Raw genomic sequence first — 20,236 nt, forward strand, 5'->3', positions numbered from 1 at the left:
TGGCTTAACGTGTTGAAAGATCCTATCCTTTATAATAGTCACCCCATCCTGCAATCTTCCGCGTAGAGGAATTACATTGTTGTATTCTAGTAATTCACTGTGATTTATAACAAACCAGTGATGTCATTCTATTGTGCACTTTTGTCAAACCATTTACATGACTTTAATAAACATAGTGAACTTGCTGACTGCACCAGAGGCCTGTTAGTGATTTATATATTGCATGACATTTTCTATTTGAGTTTGACATGTAGAATCATTTTTAATTTCGTGGTAACTGACAGTCCTAATAGCCCAGCTAATTTGAAACTAACAATATTGCTGTGTAATAGGAAAAAATGGTGTTTGTGTTCAGTAAATGTTTGAAAAAAAAACTGCCTTGAAGTGTGTGTCTTTATTGTTCAGTGTTGAGATGATCTTTTGTTGAATTCATTTTTAAAAAGTTGTGAAAGTTACATACATGTGCATGGGGAAAAAAATTCAGAGAGTTAAGAAAAATTCAAATAGTAAAAAAAAAAGTTACTTTTTCATCTCTCTCTGCCTGCCATTTGGACTCTTCAGAGGGTACTCACTAGTTTTTTGAGTAGCTTCCCAGAATTTTATGTGTATATATGTGTATTTTCTCCTTTTTGTTTTTTTTCTTTAATGCAAATGGACTTTTAACTTTCCTATGCTATTCTGCATCTTGTTTTCATTTAATATATCTTGGACTTTTTATTTTGGTATGTATAGATTTTTAAAAAAACAATTTTATAGCATTTAATTCTATGGATGGACTTAAAATTTATTTAACCAGGCCTTAGTGTTGGATTTTTAGGTTTTCAGTTTACTGATATTCCAAATACTGCTTCAGTGAACATCCTTATATACTGTATTCAGAGAACAAATTCATTTCTAGCTCTGGAACTTCTGGTTTAGTGACTGAGTGTTTAAAATCTTGACAGAGGTGATCCAGTTGCCTTCCATCTCCCTACATCCTTATTGACATCAAATATTATCTAATCATTTAGTTTTTGCCAAGATGATGGAAATGGAAAATATTTCATGGTTCTGATTTGTGTTCCTTTATTATGAATGAGGTTGACATATATTTACTGACCTTTTTTCTTTCTTTTGTTTGCTTTTGGGTTGTGGTCTTTTTCTTGCTACGTGTTAGAAATTCCTTGCAAATTTAAGGAAATTTTCTGTCGTGTCACAGTTTGTAGTTTGTTTTTTGACTTTTAGTAGTTTTTATATCTATTGAATTTTGTATCTTGTCAAGTTGTCTCCATTCCAAGTTCATATATCTTTTTTACCCATGTTCTCTTCTAGTGCTTTTATGGCTTTTCCCCTCCCCCTTCTCTCTCCCCTCCCCCCCTTTTTTTTCCCTCTTCCTTCTCCACATTCTTTCCTTCTCGTCTTCTTTGGTTTAAATCTTTTATCTACCTGGAATTTATTTTGATTAAGGATCCAGCTAGCCAAGAACTCTCTTATTTTCCACTGATATGAATCATAAAGTAAATTCCCATAAAGTAATTGGATCTGTTTCTGGGTTCTCTCTTCTATTCTGTAGACCTGGCAGTGTGGTGGAACCCTGAGGAATACTGTCTGGGTTCTTTCCATCACTTACTAGCTCTGTGACCTCGATCCAAGTCGCAGTTTCTGTACTTTGGGACAATAATATTACCTAAGTTGTGATGAGCAAGTGAGAGAATTAAAACGCTTAATGTAGTGCTTAAAACAGTGAAGTGCCTGCTAAATGTTAAGTATTAATAAAAGTGGGGCTGATGTTTCATTTGTCTTTTTTCTCTAACCAGAAAGTTTATTTTTAATAAAGGTCTTGCAAATATCTTCCTTTTTTTTTTATCATTAGTTTGTTTGTTTATATTGTAGAGAGGAGCCTTTCTTCCACTGTATATACTTCTAAATGTTAATGTTTTGATATAGGCATTTTAATGGATTTCCCTTTTTTTTTTTTTTTTTTTTTTTTTTTGTGCGCGGGCCTCTCACTGCTGTGGCCTCTCCCGTTGCGGAGCGCAGGCTCAGCGGCCATGGCTCACGGGCCCAGCCACTCCGCGGCATGTGGGATCTTCCCGGACCGGGGTACGAACCCGTGTCCCCTGCATGGGCAGGCGGATTCTCAACCACTGCGCCACCAGGGAAGCCCTCCCTTTTAAAAAAAAATTTTTTTTCATTTGCTTCATTTGGATGTCCCAAATACACTAATCATCGTTTACAGGTAATGATGCTTTTGCCTTCTCATTTCCAGTATTCATACCTCATATTTCTTTCTTTTACCTAATTACAATAGTTAAGATTACCAGAAGGGTATTAAAGGGTGGTACTGGAGCACATCCTCCGCACGTGTTTGCATTCAAATTTAGATTTAGTGAGTCCCTTTGTAGAGATCTGAAAAAATCATTTAGGGCAACTCTGTCACTTCATAGTTGAGGACACAGGCTCACAAAGAAGCGACTTGGCCATCCAAGGTTGCACAAGGACCAAGTGTCAGAGCCCGAGGTAGGCTCTGAGTTTACTGACCCGCTGAACAGTGCTCTTTCACTGTAAGACTCTCACACCAGTACCAGAGAAGCTCATCTTAGCATTTCTGCCAGATCTGTGCCTGGCAAAAATATCTGACTGGACTGCAGAAATCATCCAAATTGTAAATCATCTTTTTTTTTTTTTCTGTATTTCAAGTAATGTCTGCTGTATTAAAGTAACAGATATCCAGACAAAAGAAAATGCTGGCAGTAATATATTTCATCAGATACCTGATCTAGAAAATTTCAGTATGAGATGCAAATTTCAGGTAGCTCACAAAATCTTAGCTTTTTGGCAAGCTTAGACAAAATTATATATTCTAATTTGCCTGTGATTTGTAAATTTGGTTTGCTCAGTTCATCCGGAGAACAGAACTGGGGTTTGCTCTGGCCTCAACCAGTAGGAAGAAAGAGTTGGAAATTCCTGTTTATCGAGCACCTACTGTGTGTCGGGCACTATATCAGGGATGTGAATACAAAAAATAAGAATCATGGTCCCTGTCCTTGATAAGCTTGTTGTCCAGCTAGATGTCTCTATCTGAAATCTGATTTTCTATTTTTTCCTCAAATTTTAATTTTGAACGTTTAAGATGTTACTTTTGAACGCTGGCTTGGGCCATCTTCTGAAAACGTTTCAGAAAACTTTACCATCATCATTTTTAATATAGTACCAGGGAGACAGGAACAAAGAACATGCACAACTGATTAGAAAGGATGAGTCCTTAAGGAATGGTGCCCCCATCTGCTTAAAAAAAATATTTTTCTGCTCACACCCTACTTTGAGCCTTGTGAGTCTGCTAGGTACATTTTAGCCTATATCTTATTGAAGTTTCAGAGGCCAGGTGCCAGGCTTGTAACCCTCCCTTCAAGCTACACCAGCAAAGCTCCTACGTTCCGGTTTCAGTTTTTGTTTGGAACATGCTGTCCTACTTTAGTGTGATGTCAAAGCTAATGGACAGACAGTGACACAGAAGCACTCTGCAGATTTAATGTGGGCGATTAAGCTTGACTGTCCTCTGATAGGGATCTAGTTGACATTAATAGTAATATAAGGATAATTTGGGGGGATTTTTTTTTTTTAAAGGTAAGAAGTAGTGCAGAATAAAGGGCAACGTGACATTAGCTAAAGGTAAAAACAAAGGTCAGTGTGGTGAAGACAGGACCATTCACTACTAATGGCTGTATTAAGTCAATCACCCAAGGCATATCTGGTGGAGAAACCTGGCCACTTCATGTTTGGGGTGAGGTGTGGTTGCAGTGAGTCATATGCCAGAAAAGAAGCATGATTAAGCCAGCTTCTTCGATTACAGGCTGCCCGGCATCTTAGGGCTTAAAGCCAAGAGTCTCGTGTCTTATTTTGGGAGAGTATGGATGCTAAAAGCTCTTGAATACTGATGGAGACAGCAACTTGTCTTTTATAGACCTCCAGGAAAGGTCTCAGAGAAGCTCTCCCGCATTTCCTGGGAAAGAATTATTCTCCTCTCTCTCTCTGTTGTGTTTGTATTAGCCCCCTTCACCTGATACCCATCTTGTTAAGAAGTACCGCCTTTCTTAACAAAAGGAAGGCCCAGAAACTCCACTGTTGGCACTGGAAGGACACCCCTTGGGGGGTTTTACCGATGACTGCTGCCACCAAGATAGGCTAAAGGGCAGCTGAGAAAGGCCATGCTGTAAGAAACTGATGTTGAAGTCTAGAGAATAACAAAATCTTACGGCTCTAGATTTCTGGTTCTATAATTTTAATGTGCTTAAAATTACCTCACAGGAACTGGATCTGTGAGGTCTGGGGTAGAATGTCATCTGAGGTTCTGATTTAGGTGGCCCCAGGACCCCACTCTGAGACGCTCAGCTCTGGATAGATACTCCACTTTAAGAGGCACACCCTGCCCTCCGAGCTTACACGCCCACACCATCTGACACCAGAAAGAAGCCGCACTCTTACCTGAATTTCTCCTTTTCAACTCTTAGCTGGCCGGAACTGAGGGACAGCACAATTGATGTCCACTTCCCTGCAGAACACCGGATGATGGCGCAAGGGCCTGAGGCCTCTCTCAAAGCTACCCAAGGTCTGCCCCTCAGCTCTTGTATCTTCTCTGAGGGCCGGCGCCCCTTGCGCATGGGGTCTAACCATGTCACCATGTCAGAATCAACATGGGACCCCCCGGAACATCTTGCACATCTCAGTTCACAACTCCCTGTTGGAGGTCCTTTCCCTCTACTAGACAGTGAGCCTAGAATTTAAAAAATCCTGACAGTCCACGGAGCAGATTCTAAAACCGCCTTCTGCTGGTAGTTTGGTTTGCAGTCAGGCCCCGCCCCAGGCACGTTTTCCTCCTGCGCGCTCACCTGCCGTGGAATTGCTTTAGTATCACGAGGCCATCTGGAAATCAGCGCAGCTGTTTTGAAGTAGTGTCTAGGATGGGCCGATAAGGCTTCTAAAAGACTTTTTAAGTTGGTTATGCTTCATGTTAACACTCTTGAGTTCACTCCTTAGCTCCATCATAAATAATTACACTTAACTACCAGACAGCATTGCTAAGAACTCCCATCTATGAACCATACTATGAATTTTCATGTTGATTTGAGGTTCCGTTTTGGACAGCTTGCCACCAAATGCTAAAAATGCTAAAAATGCTTCAGAGGCTGTCCCCGCCCGGACATTAGCAAATGTGCCCCCAACTCAAGAACTGGGTGATCTCCTGTAGCAAATTCCACTCTGGAGACTTGCTGCAACGAGAAAGTCTTCTAAACTGCAGGCGGGAGCCAAGTCAACCTGAACAGCATTACGATGACAACACAGTTCCCATTACTCAGCACAGAAGGTCACTTGTGCACGTAAACCCCTTTTTTGTTGTTCGCTTTCTAGCCTACATATTCACTTGCCTGTTGACCTCAACGCTCAGCACACTGGAGTCGCCAGGGGAACTCTGAAACACAAACGATGCCCTGGCCCCTCTCCCAACCAATCAAGTCTGCCTCTCGGGGGTGGGGCCTTGTATAGGTAGCGTTTAAGGCTTCCAGGTGATTCTAATGTGCAGCCAGGCCTGAGAAACGCTGCTCTAGCACGAGGCTTTGCTCCATGTAAAATGTATCTTCTCTGCTTGCCCTACCAGCCCATTTAAGGCCAGCCATGGACATTTATACCCCAGAGCAAATAATTTCAGAAAGGGAGACTTGATAAGAGAGAGAGGAGAGCGACACAGTGCAAGGGCTGAAGGCCTTGAAGATACAAACAAGCCTCCCGTGTTTTCCACCTTTTGACCATTTCGTTGTTCTTGGCCTAGGGTAGGGGAGGACATGGAGGGACTATGACCTCCTGGGGATAAAGGCTGCCTCTGAGTCCAGGGGTTGCAATTCGGTGACCTCTGGGCTGCATCTGACCTGCAGATGCATTTTGTTTGGCCTGCACTATGGCTGCACATGGCAGATTTTAAAAATGTGAATGCCAATCTCTGAAAGTCTGGTTTCACGTGAAAGCGTTCTCAGCGTTGACGGCGTTTGACAGAAAGACTTGGTGCCAGACCAAACAATGCACTTTTGGGTGCGGGGTCATCGGTTCTCCTTCAGCCAGACTACTACATTCATGAGGGTAGTGATGCAAATGAAATACGATTTTAAAATGTTACCTTCTGATTTTGGTTTCACCATTTGAGAAAAAATATTCCCATAAAGAGTGACGAGTGACTTCATGTCAATTCCTTCTAATCCTTCACGAAGCCCTTCTAAGGCTGGGCTAGAACGACAGTCTGGCTTGAGAGACAGCAGTCCTGGGATTAGTCTGGATTTTGCTGTGACCTGGGGCTCTCTTAACTTCTCTGGTTCTGAGCGTCCTCATCTATGGGGGAACAGGACCAAATAATTTCTAAGATTCTACTGGCTTCTTGAGATTCCAAAGGCATGAGAATAGAACGGAGACAACTAATTTTAAGAGTAGTCTGTGGGTAAAGGTGAAGAAACTAGAAGTCAGGGTCTGAAAGTTAGCACTGAGATGCCAGCCTAGAGAAATCTGGGAGGCCTTAGAGGAAAGAGCAGGAACGAAGGGGTAGAAGCTACAGTGACATGTGGGTTTCAACCATCTAAACTGGCCAAAGATGGAACAGGTGGGCTTGGGAGGGAGGGAAAGGGGGAGGGAGTGCTCCATCACTGGAGATGTCCATCCCAGACCAGGCAGCCACTGGGAGGGGATGTTGTGGGGAGCAAAGGGTGGACAAGTCCCTTCCAAACATCTAGAGACAATGGGAAAGAAGCAGGGAGCCCCTCATCCACCTCCTGTCCTCAAAGAGTGTGGCTCACTAGGACATGCTCTGCCCACAAAAGGGATGGCAGCCTCTTAGTTGTTTTTAAACACTGTATTTTAAAAAATTTCTTTAAAATATTTACGACAGTAAAGGTCGTACTATGTGACAGGGGACAGATGCCTTTGATGTATCCCCCCTTCATTCCTACCTCACAACAAAGTTAAGGCATAAATTACTCGGCTGGGCACCAGGCATGCCTCTTGTCCTCGGAGCGCTGTCATTGGTAGTACCACTTGTCCCATGGGCTGGCAGATCAGACATTTGCCACCAAGGTTGCACAGGCTCCGGGGGTTCCTGCACCAGCTTTATCCAGTGCATTCCAGGGAGGACCCCTCAGCACTGGTCCAGCCCTTCTCCCCCATGGGTGATGGGTGATGGGTGGTCGGAAGGGAGGGATGGGAGGCTGTGAGAGGCTGTGTGTGTGTGTGTGTGTGTCGGGAGGGGGTGATGCCGGGAGGGGAGGCCCCCCACCTCTACCCCTGCCCACGGCCTGCAGCCTTGCCATCGCATCGGGACAGGCTGCGGTGGAAGACGAAGTGGGACCGTGGAGCCTGGGGATTGCGTCATCCACACTTCCGCCAGGCTCCCAGGAACAAAAGCAGCAAGAGGGGTGGCAGCTGCAGGCCTGCAGCTGCTGAGAGCATGTTGGGAGGGGATGTGGGTGGTGGTCAGTGTGAACGCACGGTGGGGATGCGGGAGAGCCCGCCCACCTCCGCATCTTGGTGGGTGCCCAGTCTCCTAGGTCCCAGCTGCCCGTCCATCACAGTCTCTGCGTCCCAGAGTCTGTCTTCATCCAGGCCAGTAGCTGTCACCGCTGGGCCCCTCAGGCAGGGGGCGCTCCGGGGACCTATCTCCGGCCTGGGGAAGGGGTGAGGAGACTCGGGAGCCATGGACAGCGTTGGGGTGGGAGGACAGCGCAGAGTGCAGATCTGATGTCCCCTTAGGTCCCACTGGAACTAGAGGCCTGGAGAGGGCAGAGTGGGTTTGCATTTGTAGTCTTCCCCTCTGGGTTTCTTCTGAGCATGGGGTGACGACGAATTTCTAGCACCTTAGTGATGGGGGCAGCAAATGCCCCCACAGAGCCTGGGGGCGGCTTTGGGGTGTACCTTGGGAGGGGGGGGTCCCTTTAAATCCCTAGGGATCTGTGTTGGAGGTACCATGGCTCCCAGTAGGACAGTCCCTCTTAAAACTGACTTGAGTTCTTTTCAGAGGGAGCAGACTTGGTCTCTCAGGAGATGAGGTCAAGTGCAAAGCGAGCCGGCGTCCTCTCCACCCCAGCTCGGTGGGCCACGGGCCTGCACACTGCCTGGGCCCGTGTCCTGGCCCCCATCAACTCTCAGCCTCCCCCGGAGCCTCACTCCAGCACTTTGGGGGTGGGGTCCAGGCCGGGCTCCCTCCTGCGCTTGGCACTTTTAAAGAAGCCGAGCTGTGGGAAGGCAAAGGGAGAAATCTCAGGGGTGGGCAGGGTGGACAGGGCCTGTCTCCCCTTCCTGCTCTCCCTTCACTCACTCTCTTAAGGCTTCTTTCCTGAGAAGCCTTCCCCAAACGCCCCAGCTCATGCTGCATATCTCCCCTACCACCGCCAGGCTGCACAACGGGCCACTTAATTGGTGACAGGGAGGCTGGAACCAAGTGGACGGAGCCTGTGTCAAGAGGCAAGCAGTCATGCTCTTTGACGCTGCCCTAGTCAACACCCCTCTCTGGGCCTCCTTCACCTCATCTATAACAGGAAGAGGCTGAGACCAGGGGTTCTTAGCCTGAGGCTCAGAGACGGAGCAGGGCTTTTGGGGGACTTAACAGTCTGACATGGTTGGAGACATTTTGTGGCTGCGTGTGCTTGCTTTTTTTCTGATCAGAGGAAGCCTAGCTTTCATTAGGTTCTCAGAGGGACCCACAAAAGGGTTGGAGCTGTAGGCTGAGTACCCTTTGGTGGCCCTAGCCCATCTGCCTGCTGTGGTGAGGAGTCGGCAAGTTCTGGGGAGGAGGCTGGGTGGGCCCCAGCTCCCACGCGGAGGAGAACATGGGGACTGGCCACAGAGCTCAGAGGCGGAGGCCCCAGGCCCGGACAGCCAGGATGCTGCCCCCCACCTGCACCCTGCGGGGGCCCTCACCTTCCACAGTGCCAGGACCAGCAGCGCCAGCAGCAGGAGGCCCCCCAGGGAGCTGCCCACGATGATCCAGATGGGGATCTGTGAGTCCTCTTGCTTGGAGATCTCAAATGTGATCTGCAAGGTGAGGGGTGAGGCCAGGTCAACAGCGCTACTGTTCTGGGGCCCAGGTGGTAGCCTGGGGAGGGGCAGGAGGGTAGGAGACAGCAGGCACCTGGTGGGAGAGCTGCATCCCCTTCCTCAGGGAGATGCTGAAGGGATGGGTTGCACCAGCCTGCTGAGAGGCCTCAGAGCTCCCAGCCCTGGTGCAGCAGACATCTGACTTAAGTGACCAAGTGATTCCACCTCCTCTTTGAGACGCTTTCTGCCTTGGGCCTGGGGCCACTCCACTCTCCCTGCTTTCTCCTTCTACCACATGGGACACTCTTTCTTGCTCTCTTTGCTGCTTCCTAAGTGTTGGTGTGTCCCATGGCTCTGGTGAGCTCGGGGCTGACTTATGGACTAGGTACCGTGGGCACGGCGCCCAGGGTCCATGGTGCTTTTAGGGGTCCACAGAAGTGTTCTAGTTTCTTTTAAAGTTAGAATAAAAAAAGATAATCTTGTCTGGATTATATTTGTCTTTATACAGACCAAGTCAGAAAATAATGCTTTTTAAAAAAATCTTGGTTATGGAGTAAGGCCCTGAAAGCAAAAGTGCCCAGGGCCGTGAGAGCCCTAACGCAGCCCCGGGGAAGCTCACTCAGTCCTAGGGCCGTAACCATCTTTATGCCTGCTGATGCTTTCACATTGCTACCTGCTACCTGGACTCTCCACTGCATTCCAGACTCATATCCAACTGTCTACTCGGCCTGCCTGGCATCTTTAACAGGTCCCCAAGTAAACTCCTGATCTCACTCCTCACCCTCAAACCTGTTCCTTCAACATCTTTCCCCTCAAAGCAAATGGCAGCCTTGTCCTTCCTTGCTCTTGCTTCTTGTATTGGTCGCTGACTCTCACTTTCACACCCACGTGGACTCCGGCAAAGTCTATCTGCTCTACCTTTGAAACACCCAGAATGTGGCCACTCCTGCCACCACCAAGGCTACCTCTTTGGACTGAGCACCCTCATCTCCCACCTGGAGACCGCAGCAGCCACCTAGCTGCCCCTTCTGCTTGTGTATCGCCCCCTACAGTCTGTTCTTGGAATAGTAGCCAGAGGCAGGGGATTTATTCTCTGCTCTGCTCTGTCCTCCAGGTTTTCCCATCTTCCTCAGAGTGAAAAACAGAGTCCTTGTCCTGGCCTGCAAGGCCCTGCACCCTCCGGCCCTGCTTATCTCGCCGGCCTCATCTCCTCCTCTGCTCCTTGCTCTCTCTACTCCAGCCCTCAGCCACCCGGCTGCCAACACGCCCAGCACACGCCTGCTGCTGGGGCTTTGCATTGCTGTTCCTTCTGCTGGTGGGGCTCCCCCAACCCGCTTCGCTGCATGACACCACTGTATTTCTTCTAGTCTCTGTCTGCTGTCCCCTTATAGGCTTTCCCCAGTCTCCCTGTATAAAATAACACCCCTCGTCTCCACCCTTACGCACCTGCGTTTTTCTGGGCAGACCTTATCACCACTGACATTGTATGTATTTATGTTCGTTGACTCTTCCCTCCACCCCCATCTAGAGTGTCAGCTCCAGGGAGAGCAGGGGCTTTATCTATTTTGCTCACTGCTCTATCCTCAGTGCCTGGAACGGTGCCTGGGACAGAGCAGGAGCTCAGTCAACGCGCTGAAAGCCTGAACGAACGTACCCACGACAGCATGGCGGAGCCCGGCTTGGCCAGCGACCCTCTATTCACCTTGAGGCAAGCCTGCTCCCCTTCTGCCTTACCTCACACAGCCTCCGTTTCCATATCTGAAAAATGGACGTGGGGACGCCCCTCACACTGCTGTGAGGAGTAAGCAGGGTAACACGGCAAGTGTCTGTTGCGGTGCCCAGCACATAGGTAGGGCTCCACCAACAGCAGGTCCCTTCTGTGCTCTTTCCATCCCTGAAGGCTGGGAGCTGGCCCTGCCTTCCCACACCAGCACCTCGCACAGAGCCAAGGCAACAGGGGCTTAAATTTTGGGTTGCTGGCTTTCTAAGAGAAGTGAGGCATCCAGAGCGTATAAGAGGGGTTTTTGGGGGTGGGAAGTGGGAGTGGAAGGAGAAATCACTTAAACTAGTAAATGACAAATGGACTAGTGCGGAGAAAGGGGTGGTCTGTGTGTGCGTGGGGTGTCTGTACCATGCCTCTTCTCGCGTGATTGCCTGGAAAATTCCCACATGTCTCTCAAGATTCAGGTCAAGTGGACCGTCTCCTCCAGAAAGCCTTCCCTGGACATGGCTTGCTCTGACCAACCCCCATGCCAGCGCCTGTGCTCTCCCCCAGACTGCACCCACACTTCGTTGTCCTCGCCCCCTTGTCTGCCTAATTCATCTGGGGGGTGAGCCTGAGTCACAGGATGAACACCTGACAAATGCTGAAGAAGGAACAAATAAAACAGCTCCTCGGGTGGATCTGCTGAATGCTGCCTCGGGCTTCTGTGCCGGCTCCCCCTCCGCCTGGCACACCCACACGCTGTTTGGGATCGACGTGTGTGTTTTATGGAGGTCTGGCTTCCTGACCAGGCCCATTTTGCTCTCCAGTGTCTCCTGGGGTGGGGCTGGTGGGTAACTGCGCATCTGGTACAGGACGCTCACCCGGAGCCCAGGCCAGGGCTGGGGATGTGGCCAGTGGAGGGCAGCAGCGTCCCACGCCCGAGACGCCCGGCTCCTTCCAGAGGACCCGCCTTTTTTTCAAGACCCAATTTCTCATTTTCCCAGAGAGCACCACAGGGAGCCTCACCCCTTTCCTAGACCCTGATTCAAGCCAGTCTGAGCGGAGACAGTCCAGTTTTACTCAATTCAAAAAGAGTTCCAGTTCAGAGATAGCTCGAGTCCCTCGGTCTTCACAACTTCAGTTCGCAGCAGACTTCATTCATTAGATTTGAGGCGCGGATGCATGAGGAGGGGAGGGTTGGCTGGCCGTTCTAGGCTGCCAGCCTGCCGAGACCCAGCCTCGCCGCCCTGAAGCAGGTGGGCAGGCAGGCAGGCCTGGGTTGTACTTCCGCTTCCTCTAGTGCAAAACACGCAGGTGTCCCTCCTTCTTCGCCTCCGGGGGCTGTTGAGGTGCAGCGCTTGGTGCCCCCGAGGGACAGCGCCAATGCCTATTTCTGGCCCTGTTCTCCCCAGTTTTGCCCCTAACAGCCTGTTTGTCTTGATTTTCCCTCACCTCTGATGCTGCACTAACTGCTGGCAGGCCTGTCCATCTCTCTCCTGCAGGGGGCGTAGGAAAACTCTTGGGGAAGGGGCTACCCTTCCCCAAGCTGGCCTGGCCCAGGCCCAGGTCTGCAGGGTTCCCAGTGCTCACCTGGCGGCTGGGATCCTCCTCGCGGAAGATGAAAGGGCTGTGGAACTGCCTCTGCAAGGCTGCATGGACTGTGATTCTCATCAACTTGTACTTGAGCTGTGTAATCAGAGGCCTTGTCAGGTTCTGGCCCCTCTCCCGGGGGAGACTCCCCAGCACCTGCCTCCTCCAGCCTGGCCCCCGGGGCTCTACTTACTGCTTTTAGGGACCTCAACCACAGGTTCCCCAGCAGATGGAAACTGATTTCCTGGTTGGGGGCCAGCCTCACATTGCAGTTGATGGAAACTACATCAGCGTTGCTGTGATTCTGAAAGAGAAGGTGGGTCTTAGGGTGAGCAGGGGCTTGGCCACCAGAGAGATGGCTCAGCTGCCCAGCTTGACCAAGTGGGGTTTTGTTCCTGAGGTAGGAGGGGCAGAGGACAAGGAAGAAGGAAGGGGATGGGGGTGGAGGACAAGGTAAGGACGGTATATCCGATGCTCCACTTGAAGTTGTGCACAACTGGGTGTATTTCAGGAACAGAACTTTGGGTCAACGTTAGGGCGCCTATAAATGTCACCACCATACAAATGCATTAAAGGGAAAATGATAGTATTACTGCAACAGATGCAGAAAAAAGCCTTTTATGAAATCCAACTTCTGTTTATGATAAAAACTCCCAGGGAATGTCCTGAATCTGAATAAGGGTGCTTATTTTAAAAAGTCTGTGGCAAGTATCACATTTAATAATGAAAAATTAAAAATAATCCCTTTAAATGCAGGATCAAGACAAGACGGTCATCATTTCTGTTTACCATTGCCCTTATAGCCAGAGCAATAAGACAAGAAAAACAATTTAAAAGGACTGAGTGGTAAAACTAAAACTATCATTACTTGCAGATACCACCGTCCTAATAGAAAACCCAAACAAATCATCAAATAATGAAGATTTATCAGGTCAAACTTACTTGTGTTGCTCCCTCGCAGCCACCTCACCCCACCCAAGTTCAAGTCTTCAGTAAAGCGCACTACACGCCAAAGATGCTTTGTATGAGGCATTTGAAAATGAACAAAATGAAAATAGCTAAGATTTTTATTTGGGTAAGGAATAGTGAAGGCACGCTCAGAAATTGGTATGTGGGGACAGAGGCAGCCCTGGGAACAGAAACCTGGACACTAGCAGATGTCTTGGGGAGGGCCTCAGGAGTGGGAGCTGGGCTGCCTTCCATCTCTGGGGGCAGGGAGGCCCCAGGTGATGTGGTCAGTGTCTCCAATACAAGCCCCGTGTGGTCTTGCTCCTTCCTCCTCCCTCTGCTTGTCCACATCCTACCGGCCCTTTTAGGCACAGGGGCAAGTCCACGACCCCTGCTTCTCTACTCGAGGTTGTCTGCTCCACCGCCCCTCACTTGACACGTATCCCAGCCTCGCTACTTGGCTTCTTTACACTCAATCCCATGTCTCCTGTGAGATGGTGAGCTCACTAAGGGCAAGAAGTATCTTTTCCTTATTCTGTGTCCTTTCAGTTTGAGGTTGGGACATAGAGGTGCTCGACAAGCTCTTCTGGACAAACTACTGGACAAGGAGCTCAGGCAGCCCCCTCTCCTCGTCCCCCGGGGCTCTTGGTGCAGGGGACACTCACCAGCTGTGGGGCACGACTCAGGTCCTCCTCCGTCGGGGCGTGCCGGTACTCAGTGCTGTTCCCCCAGATGTTACAGGACGTGTTTGCCTGCACGAGGACACACGCAACCAGCCTCACCACCAGCACTGGCAGACTCGGCGTCCCGGACACGGTCCTCTCTCCTCCTCTGCCCAGAGAAGGCCCGGCTGGCCCTGGGCTCGGGAGAAGGAGCTGAGGTCTGGGGACTTGGGGGCACACCTAGGGATATGTTTGTCCCCTCCCCTGTGCTGGCCCCCCGGGGCATGGGTACCTGGTCAGCGAGGAAGCCCTTCAGCAGCAGCAGCCGGTTGCCACCCCTGGTTGCGATGGGAACAGTGAACTTCATCATCACCCCGTGGATGGGGAACAAGCCCAAGTTTTGGATCTGTGGCCGGAGTGGGGGGAGGTGTCAGTACACCCAGCAGCAGTTGGGGGGTGGAGGACGAGGCTCACGGGGCGATCCCCCCAGCCAGGCCCCTTCAAGCCCCCTGGCTTTTTCACTGTAGATGCTCCAAAGCTCTTCCAGATCTCAGCGGGGGGCTACAGGATGAAACTGCATGAAAGCTGAAAGGGATGGGCTCCTGGAGGCTGAGGATGGGTCACTCGGGGGCCACGAGGCTGACAGCAAGGGTTACTTCCCTTTTCACCCTCTCTTGGCTGTGGTGCTGGTGGCCTCCCTCGACAGAGGTCGGGGTGGAGGTGGTGACAACAATTCCTTTATTGTGAGAAATAATCAGTAACTGATGCAGGATGTAAATAGTGAGCGTGTGTTGGTTCACATTCTAGCCGTGACACATTTGGTGTCAGAGTCACAGTGATCACAAATAGGGCTTTGGAATCAGAAAGTCTGAGCACATAACCTGGGGCTGCCGCCACAGATGAGCCGTGTGGCCTTGGGCAGGTTACTAAATCTCTCTTGGATGAGCCACTGAGGCACCTGCATGTTTCCAGCTGTCTGCCTGCTCCCAATTCTCACTCAGCAGTTCAGGGCTGGGGAGATCTTGGGGCACACTGTGGCAGAGACTCTAAACTGCTTCCTAATTCTCCTTCTCCCTCCTTCCTTAGTGACAGAAAGCAAGACAAAAAGGCATATTTCCTAGCCTCCCGTACAGCTGAATCACACCGTTTTGGACAAAGAGAACTAATTGGAAGTGCAAGGAACTGCCAAGGAGGTTTCTTAGTAGGCAGGGGTCTGGTCTGCTCTTCTCCCCTTCCTTCCTCCTGGAATGAGAACGTGATGGCTGGAGCTGCAGCCACCTTGGACTATGAGGTGAACTTGATAGGCTGATGATTGCATGTTGAGGATGGTGGAACAGACACAAGGAGACCCAATCCCAGATGACTCTGTAAAGCTGCCAACTCTGGACTTCTTTTATGGGAGAGAATAAACACCAGGGCATTTAGACCACTGTTTTTTTTTTCATACTTTAAAAAATTATAAGCAGCTACACCTAATCTTCACTGACACGTCCTCCCAGTTCAGCCCTATAATTTTCCAGATGAGGACTGAGAGCCCCAGAGAGGGGAAGGGACTTGCCTAAAGTCACACAGTGAATGGGTGGCAGGGTTGAGGCTGAACCCCAGGCGCTAGCAATGATTCCAGATTCCTCCCCTCCCAGATGGGGGATCCTCAGCTCCTGTCTTTCGCTGTCTGCTTGACTCCCTTCCAGACTAACCTTGAAAACACAGTTGAAGGGAGGCCCAATGCCATGGTATCTCTCCAGCGAGCTGTTGGGCTTGACCTCGTAGTGGCTCAGGCTGCTGCTCCTGCAGGGACAGAGGACAGGGTCGCCATGAGCTCAGTCAGTGTAGGCTAGATGGATAAACGAATGGAAGAGGGTGTGGGCATGCACCCGCCTCCCCCTAGACCACAGCAAATACGTTTCCTCTTGTGTCCACTGGGAGTGCTGTGTTGGGAAGGATTCTGAGGCTCAGCAGGAATAAACTCTGAGATCAATTAGCAATGTCTGCCTCGTGTGTGAGATGGCCATGAACCAGAAGAGCAAGTTATTTGCCACCCCTGCCCTTGCCTCCTGCCCAGGGGCACGGCCTCTTTTGATCATGAACTTGCCCACTGTGCAGCGTTCCAGCCTCTAGTGGTGGCCATGGGAGGGCCTGACCTTTCTGTCTGTTTGTGGTTACCTTCTGACTTCTCTGCCCTCCTGGGAGCTCTCAGGGGGCACACTGGGGACCACTGGCAGACTGAGGTGGGTGGGCGGTGGGAGCAGTCTGCCCTGCAGGGAGAAGCATTTTCTCACTGATGCTATTTAGAATTGCTAGTGCAAAGTGGTAATGAAATGCAGATGGACTTTTTAGCAGGTTTGACTATTTTAAAATTCTCTGCAGACCATTCCTCCGCTTATAGCCTGCACCTGGGGTGGCTACTGCCTGCTGCTCCAGCCCTCCCCCTCCCCCACTGCGGGGAGCTCCCTGGGGACCAGGTCTGTATCTCTTCTTCCTCCATGTTGATGCCACCTCCCCTCCATGGACAAGGCGGGTGCACTCTCAAGGGGCATACCCGGCTGCTTCCCATAGTCCCTCAGCACGAGGGCCCTGGGGCCGCGGCCCACCTGGTGAAGAGCACGTCAGCCTCATACTTGAGGTGCAAGCGTAGGAGGGCCGTGTTGTCTTCCTTGGTGCTCTCTTCTTCGTCACTGTCACTGCAAGGAGAGCCGGCAGCGCCTGTGGTCAGGAAGGGACAGCCCTCCCTCCACCCAGCTCAGGGCAGCAGGGGGGTTCCAAGTCGGGCTGAGAAGCAGCATCCCCGTGCGTCTAGGTCTGCTGCACCAGAGCAGCCAGCCAGCAGGGTCATCAGAGGGGTCTTCCGGGAGGGGAAGGGCCGGGGAGGCAGGGGACCTGGAGACCTCAGCTTTCCCTGCCCTCTTTCTGGGTGTAGCACATCTGGGCTGGAGGCTGGGAGGACGGCGCCAGCTTGGTCACAGCGGCCTGTGTGCCCTCCTCATCTGTCAGATGGGCAAATCCTATGCTACCTACCCCCCGCCCCCCGCCCCGGGAGATGATGCCTCCAGGGCAAGGGTCTGCCCAAGAGAGGGGAAGAGCATGAGGAATTCACAGCAGAGCGTTTACTGACCCTTGAGCCGACCCCCCGTGAGCTGACTAGGGGTGCGCCAGCTCCCATGGGGGCTATGCTGCCTTGAAAAGGCTGGAGAGTGAAATTCAGAGGCATTAGAGGAAGTTTTGTTGAATATGCTTCCCTTCGCTTCTGAGCACCGTGAACTACCGGAGCAGATCATTTAGACATAAAAAAGGTGTGATTTCTGCTCATGACATACACTGTTTGATTTCCTTCGGAAACCTTACCCCAGATAGGTGCTTAGTTAGAAAAGGGAGATCTGACACACACAGATGCCCAGTGTCCCCTGCCTATATATGCCTAACTCACAAACACCCGCCAGCACCCACACTGCCAAGGACACTGCAGGCAAGGGCGTTCATGGCCCTATGAGAACAAACTGCTTTCTAAGAGGGAGGCCTTAAGATATCAACACATCTTACAAACTTCTCCTCACGTCAAGTGAGGATTCCACCAGAGTGCACAGTTTGGCTAACTATACCTGGATACACGCACATGCTGCTGTGTGACCCCCAGCGCTCCTGTGACTGCTGACTGGTTTGCGCATGGGTGTGTGTGTTGGAATGTTGGTGCTCGGTTTGCCTGCAGTGTTTATTTCTCAGTGTGGAGAAGTTCTCAGGAGGGTTTATAAGGCTCCAGCCAGAATTCCTCCTCACCTCCGTGTGTTTATTACTGACGTGGGCGATTCACGGGGTCAACCTACAGCAAGCTGCCTCAGGGAGGCCTGGGAGACAGACAGACAGACAGACCCACATAGAGTAATGAAAGGTCTTTTAAAATTGGAAGTTTCCAAGGGGAGAGAAGTGACCAGGACATAAAGAGCACTGGATAAGGAGTAGGAAAACTAGTTAGCTCCCAACTGTGCTATTTACATGCTGTGTGTTGTTGGGAAATTCACTCAACCTCTCTGAGCTTTCCTTTTCTTACCTGTAACTTGGGAGGTGGGGTGGGGTGGGGAATAAGCCCTGCTTTGCTTGTCTGAAGGCGCTGCTGTGAGGACTGACTGAGATATTACGTGCATAGTACTTTATAACTGTAGGGCTTTTAAATAATTGCTATATAAAATGCTGTAGAAAGCTGAGGGTATTATTATTTATATCCAAGCTGCCCAGGAACGAAGAATGGCAGCAGCACAGCAGGCAGCAGGTTGGCCCGCACTTGGGGACTGACCCAGGGCCCTCCCAGGCAGGGCAGCGATGGACAAGGCTTGGGGGGGGATTTTGGTGTGGGGAGGGGCAGTTCCCAGCAGCAGAACAGGGCCCAGGAGTAGTGAGCAGGGAGGGAGAAGGAGCGGACAAGCCCTGACCTGCCCGCTGTGAGCTGGATCTCCATGTGGTGCAGGAAGACCGATTTGCTGAACTCGAAATCGAGACGGAAAGCCACCTACAAGGAAGAAGTCGCTGGAGCCGGACTGGCTGGGAACTGCCTGTCTGAGCACTGCCCATACCAGCCCTGGCCCGCCCCTCCCAACCCCTGCCCTTTTGGTGGGCCCTGCTGGCAGGGAGTGGGCTGGGGGAGGGAGGACCAGGTGCTGGAGTAGTGTGAGCTGAGCTCAGGGGCCATGGCGGGGAAGCAGCCGAGGTCAACAGCTCCCCTGCTGGGGCTTCTTGGCTGTGAGGCCAGCCCTCCACCCTCTCCCTTTTTGTTTTTAACTACAGGCAACCAGAAGACTGCAAATCCAACTTCAGACTCTTTCTGCAGGAAGTTCTGGGGGGCACTTGATGGTAGGAAGGGGAGATGGCCATCAACATGCATCGCAGGAAGTGGGGGCCAGAATCTAGTGATAAGACCCCCTCATGCACCCCCTGTTCTTGCGTGTGAACAGGTGTGAGGCTGAGAAGGGTGAAGGCTGTCCCAGGCTACCCAGAGGCTAGTCACACACCTGTCTCCTTGTCCAGTGGCCCTCCCACCGCTCTGACTGCCCAGGTCCTGGTGCTTCCCTTGGCCTTCACCCAGGAGTAGGGCCTGGGTCCCCTGATTGTGCCCTTTGACATCTGACCCTCTTTGCTACCTTCTGCCCCACCTGGTGGCGCTACTGGGGCTTTGCACAGACCTCTCGTGCTCTTCCCAGGTCTGACCCTCACAGGGTTTCCCAAGGAGACCTGGTGGCAGGGGTGGGGTGCGGGGATGGCTACTCCTTGAGCGCTGCAGGATCGGGTGGGGAAGCTTGGGCTGTGCGCTGCTCCCCCTGGGTCTTCACCCAAGAGCTCCTGGGTGCGTCAGCGCCTCACCTCAAAAACCACAATCTTGACTTTTGTCGCACTGGGGAGGTTCTTTTGCCAGGAGCCCTAATCTCCCTCTCCCTTCTCCTCCCTTTCCCCCAGCCTTGCAGACCTTGCTCTTGGGAACACACTGCTGCTCTCTAGGTGGCCCCTACCTCAAGCTCCCCTCTGTCTGGTTCCCACTCTACAAGCAGCTCGGCCTCAGTCAGGTCTCCTCTTGCTCTAGAACCTTCAGGGCCTGCCTACTGCCCGGGGGTGATGGGCAAACGTCCCCACGGTTTGGAGCCTACCTCTCCCATCCCTACACTCTTTTCACATGTACTTTTAAGCACATGGTAGGCGCTCAAGAAACGTTCGTTTTTCTTCCCATCTCTCCCCAGGCACAGCACCATGACAGAGGCTGGACATTCCAAAAACGGGTTAGGATTCAGGACAGTGGGGTAAATGGCCAAGAGGAGGTGGGAGAGTGGTGGGTGGGAGTGGTAGGATTCCCCCTGAGGTGAGGGTCCTGATGCTCTCCTGGGGTGTGCTGTCAGCCCTGGGGATGGCTGGGTGATTAGGTCTCTTGAAGGCCATTTCATGGGAGAAAAAACCAACCTACTTAAAAGGCGTCCTCAGGCCTCTCTGTCCCTCCCCAGTCCTCCGCGCTGTTCCCTTCCACTTCTCTTGCCTCCCCTGTGCCTCCCCGACCCGCCCCGTTCCCTCCCCACACCACCCCAGCGCCAACCTTGGCCTTGGCCCGGAAGAAGGGGTAGCTGACATTGCAGACTTTCTTGTGGAGCCTCTTCTCCTCGTTCACACACTCGATGCTGCCGTCCGAGTCGTCCTGGGGCGATGGGGGCATCACGGGCACCAGTTAGGTGGGGCCCGAGACCCGGGTGGGGGGGGCCACCCTTGCCCCTGGCCCCCCAACTGCCCAGGCTGAAGCTGCAGCACAGGCCACAGA

At 51.3% G+C, this 20,236-nt stretch overlaps 1 protein-coding gene across 1 annotated transcript in view; it reads right to left on the reverse strand.

Moving 5' to 3' along the window:
* Positions 1 to 6,856: 6,856 nt before the first annotated feature.
* Positions 6,857 to 20,236, reverse strand: part of ITGA11 (integrin subunit alpha 11) — a 124,697-nt gene continuing 111,317 nt past the window's right edge. The window contains exons 21-30 of the mRNA XM_033851883.2: positions 20,018 to 20,116; positions 18,375 to 18,451; positions 16,545 to 16,634; positions 15,651 to 15,741; positions 14,246 to 14,359; positions 13,957 to 14,043; positions 12,537 to 12,647; positions 12,344 to 12,439; positions 8,932 to 9,045; positions 6,857 to 8,246 (exon numbers count right to left, since the gene is read on the reverse strand). Of these exons, the coding sequence (XP_033707774.1) occupies positions 8,175 to 8,246; positions 8,932 to 9,045; positions 12,344 to 12,439; positions 12,537 to 12,647; positions 13,957 to 14,043; positions 14,246 to 14,359; positions 15,651 to 15,741; positions 16,545 to 16,634; positions 18,375 to 18,451; positions 20,018 to 20,116 (951 nt within the window). The 3' untranslated portion in view covers positions 6,857 to 8,174. The remainder of the gene's footprint in view (positions 8,247 to 8,931; positions 9,046 to 12,343; positions 12,440 to 12,536; positions 12,648 to 13,956; positions 14,044 to 14,245; positions 14,360 to 15,650; positions 15,742 to 16,544; positions 16,635 to 18,374; positions 18,452 to 20,017; positions 20,117 to 20,236) is intronic.

Source organism: Tursiops truncatus, chromosome 2 (genome assembly GCF_011762595.2).
Source record: "Tursiops truncatus isolate mTurTru1 chromosome 2, mTurTru1.mat.Y, whole genome shotgun sequence".
Lineage (NCBI taxonomy): Eukaryota > Metazoa > Chordata > Mammalia > Artiodactyla > Delphinidae > Tursiops > Tursiops truncatus.